General features: G+C 36.6%; 1 protein-coding gene across 1 annotated transcript; it reads left to right on the top strand.

The window, feature by feature from the left end:
• The first annotated feature begins 1,335 nt into the window (after window positions 1-1,335).
• Window positions 1,336-2,259, top strand: LOC110563475 (olfactory receptor 5AC1-like). Its single transcript, XM_021660552.1, has one exon. It carries the CDS (start codon window positions 1,339-1,341, stop codon window positions 2,257-2,259), a length of 921 nt encoding a protein of 306 aa, XP_021516227.1. The 5' UTR covers window positions 1,336-1,338.
• The last annotated feature ends 2,290 nt before the right edge of the window (window positions 2,260-4,549 follow it).

Here is a 4,549-nt window from a genome sequence, read left to right as displayed (position 1 = left end):
TCATAGATAGACTCACGGGCTATGAAATTTTGGCTTATATGTGCTTAATCAAGTTAATGCTCTGGAACTGGACTTACATATGGTTGTGAGCTGGGAACTGAGCCAGGGTCATTTGGAAGAGCAGGTAGCTCTTAACCACTAAGCCATTTTCACACTCCTTCTCATTCTTCCATTTCTGTTTTTTTTTCATAAACATTGTAAACTTCAGCATATAAATTGAATCCAGATGTTGAAAACATTAGTCTTTTTTCTCCTATTGTTTCTTTTGTAATGTTATATTCTGCTTTTACTTTGAAAATCTCATTCATGAAATTAACAGAAACTTACTGTTTCTTTTCATACATTTTACTGAGAAGAAATACAAAGGTTTTTTTTTAAAGCTATGATCATGTAAAGAGTAGGAAACGGGAGAAATAAAATTTTAAATTACCATTTTTATCACTTGACTATTAATATCTTACAATGAAAGAATTACGCACGTAAGTAATACCAAAGACATATTGACTGTTTTTACCATGTAAAACTTTAAGAGAACATACATGTATGCCTAAAATGTGAGTAGAAATGATATCGTCTGAAAGTAGAAAGAGGATTAGAAAAGAGAAAGGAAAATGGGAGCTGCTTTTGGGTGTATTTTCAAAGTACATACAATAGGATGAAAATGATGTTATATAAACTACCACTTTGTACAATAATTATTTATTATTAACAAAATACATAACATTTTTATAAGAAATTATAAAAGATTTTCCAAATTATGCTAGTGCCTCTTTAAGGTATTTTTGTATAAACTTGGTGTTGTGGCACATGTCAGCACTCTGGAGACAGAGGCAGGTGGATCTGAGTTTGAGTCCAGGCTAGTCTGTGTGTTAGTACCAAGACAGCCAGAGCTACACAGAAAACAAAACAAAACAAATATAAACAAACAAGCAAAAAGTCATATTAGTATAAAACGTATTATATATTTTGTCATTCTAAATTCTGTATAAAATTTCTCTTTTCTCTCTCTCTTTCTCACACATACACATACACACACACACTTTATAATAGGTTCAGACATGCACAGACCAGGTAAATTAGTATGTATGGTCTCATTATTTATTTTTGAGATAATTGGATGTTGGAAGTTTATACATTAAAACTGTTCAGAAAATATTTTTCTGTTTCTGGTATGTTTAAAAAGCAGGAACATGACACCCATGACACCTTTCTTTCTGTTGCCTGAGGAGAACCTGGTGCATAGGAAAGTGGACTCAATCTGATGTCATTCTTACCGAGTCTTGGTTACATTTAAAATAATCTCTTCTCTTCTTGTAGTGAGCAACGTGGGTGGATGTAATGCAGGTGAACAGGACCCAGCTGACTGAGTTTGTTCTCAGAGGGATAACAGATCGTCCAGAGCTGCAAGTGCTTCTGTTCCTGGTGTTCTTCCTCGTCTATGTCATCACCATGGTGGGCAACCTTGGCTTAATCTTTCTCATCTGGAAGGACCCCCACCTTCACACCCCCATGTACTTCTTCCTGGGAAATTTAGCCTTTGTGGATGCCTGTACTTCATCCTCTGTGACACCAAAGATGCTTGTGAAATTTTTAAATAAGAATGACATGATATCCCTGGGTGAGTGTTTTGCCCAATTTTATTTTTTTTGTTTTAGTGCAACAGCAGAAGTTTTCCTCCTGGTAGCGATGGCCTATGATCGCTATGTAGCCATTTGCAACCCTCTGCTCTATCTAATGGTGATGTCTAATAGACTCTGTGTTCAGTTCATAAGTGTATTATATCTAATTGGATTTCTACATGCCTTACTTCATATAGGATTGTTATTTAGATTAACTTTTTGTAGTTCCAATATAATAGATCATTTCTACTGTGAGATCTTGCTGCTCTATTCAATTTCTTGCACTGACCCATCTATTAATGCATTTGTTGCTTTCACTTTTGCTATTTTTATGCAAGCGAGTACTTTCTTTAGTATTATAGTTTCTTATGCCCGAGTCCTCTTTGCCATCCTGAAAACGAAGTCTGAGAGGGGCAGGAAAAAAGCCTTCTCTACTTGCAGTTCCCACCTGTTGTCTGTCTCCTTGTTCTATGGCACTCTCTTCATCATATATGTGCTGTCTGGCTCTGAACGAAACAAGTATCAGGGTAAAATGTATTCGCTGTTCTACACCATTATCATTCCCCTGCTAAACCCCTTTATTTACAGCCTAAGAAACAGAGAGGTTTTAGGTGCCTTGGGAAAACTCACAAAATGTTGACTATTTTCTGAAACTTCAAGATGTTTTTCTATCACCGGATTCTCTCTTTTGAAGTGCATCATATTTAGCACATTGTTAAGTAAAGCAATAACAATGTGTACTGAAAGTTTCTGTCTTGCATTATGTTATTATTGTTATTATTATTAAAATAGTGAAGCCTTTAAAGAAAGATATAGTACAAATTGTTTTTGAATTCACAGTCAAAGAAGAACATGAAATATTGTTTTAAGTCATTGTTTTCAGGAAATTAATAAATTCTTGTCTTAAAACATGTGTTTTCATATTATTGAAGCAAAAACTTCACATGTATAGATTCTATTTTTTCTTTATTATTTTTTTCTGTCTTATACATGTATGCAGTGCACATGGTCATAAGTGTCACCCACTGTCCCCTCTCATGCTCCTCCCACACACCTCCTGATTCTCTTCTTTACTGCTCCCTGACTTCATCCATTGTTTTTTGCAGGTATGCTCCACTGCTGTGTTCGCAGCAATGACCATGTTGAACACAGAAAGCAGCGTTTCATGAAACCTTTCCCCATCTCTTTTACATTCCCTCTGCCCACTCTTCCATCGCTTTCCTTAGGCCTTGGAGCAGGTGTTATAGTTGTACCATGCGGGCTGAGAACCCAACAGTTACTCATTTTCAGTACTTTGATCATTTTTTAAATTATGTTTTTGAAGGGATTTTACATATGTATATTGTATCTGTACTATTTCCACTCTTCTTCCCCTTCCATTTTTCCTACGTCACTTACATCCTCTCACATTCACAAGCTCTTTTTTGAGTCCCTGCATTAACCACTGTCTTCCATAATAAGAAGCTTCTCTGCTCAAGGCTGAAAGCTGTACCAGTCTACGGCTAATCATCCACCCATTTAGAAACTACTTTCACCACATGTCCACTTAGCAAAATAATAATCCGTAAAGCCTATCCCCCAGGACTTACCACCTCAATAGCTAGGTGCTTTTGAGCAGCTTTACAGTACCAAGTACACATTTCTTTCCTTGGGATGGGTATAAGATCCAATCGATAAGCCATTGATTAGACCCTTAATGTTGTGCTAATACCAAATCAGTGGGCACAAGTTGCCCGTCAGGCTAGGACTATTGATAAGTTTTCTCCCCCTCGAGCCTGAATGGCTCCTCTGGAACTATAAAGGCTAGGGCTTCTTAGCAGAGAAAGCCTCTAGCCTGCTGTCTCTCTGACATAGGTCAAGCATACAGTGCTTTCAGTAATAGAGTTTTACCACATAGGCAACAAACACAAAATGAAATATATATATTTCATCCCATCACCTCCTGTTTTCCCCATTCCCGTTTCTGCTGGATACCCTTTTCTCACCTCGTTTCCTTAAAAAGCAGGTTTCAAACAACAACAACAACAAACAGGTTTCTATATAGCTTTTTTAATGCATCCATAGTTTTACCATCCCACAACCTTTATTTTTCTCTGTCTCTACCTCCCTAGCCCCTCTGTATCTTCTCATTCCTGTTATCTCTTATTTTCATATCATGTGTGTTTTACTGTCCCCAGCCAGACTTCGCCCCAAATATCCACATCTCACAGCTCCTTTCTTGCTTTCTGTCCTATAAAGATACTCTCTCCAGCTTAATATCTCTCTCTCTCTCTCTCTCTCTCTCTCTCTCTCTCTCTCTCACACACACACACACACACAAATTCAAAGTCATGAAGATCATAGAGGGGAAACATATAGAATTTGTCTATGTGTATAAGTTACAGCATTTATTATAATACTTTTTGTTCTATCCACTTTTTGCAATTTCCACAATTTTTTTTATCTTGAACTGAATTGAATTATGTATATATACTGCATGTTAGTTTTACATCTATGATTTGCTGACTCTCAGGTTGGTTATAGTTCTCAGCTACTGTACACAGAGCAGCAGTAATCATGGGTGTTCAGGCATCTACACCAGAGAATGTAGTTGTTTAGGTATATGCACAGAAATGATATAGCTAGGTCCCATGATATTTTCTCTTTAGCTATCTGCGAAACCTGTGCGCTGCCTTCCATGGTTATTGCACAAGTTTACACTCTTTCCAAATGATCCTGATAGTTCCTCCTTCTCTATGTTGCATTAGCATTTATTTTCTTTTTAAAATTCATTTTTTTCTTTTATAATTCTGCAAATTTGATATAGCATGTATTTTTTCAAAATGCCTCTCATTATTCTCTCCTCTTATTCTTTATCTCTCACCAAGTACCTTCTTCCAAAGCTGACATCTACTTTCATTACTTGTATGCGGTGGGTAGAGTACTTCATT

This window comes from Meriones unguiculatus, chromosome 17 (assembly GCF_030254825.1).
Source record: "Meriones unguiculatus strain TT.TT164.6M chromosome 17, Bangor_MerUng_6.1, whole genome shotgun sequence".
NCBI lineage: Eukaryota > Metazoa > Chordata > Mammalia > Rodentia > Muridae > Meriones > Meriones unguiculatus.
Note: the sequence above shows the minus strand (reverse complement) of the source record. Positions and strands in the feature narration are given on the sequence as shown.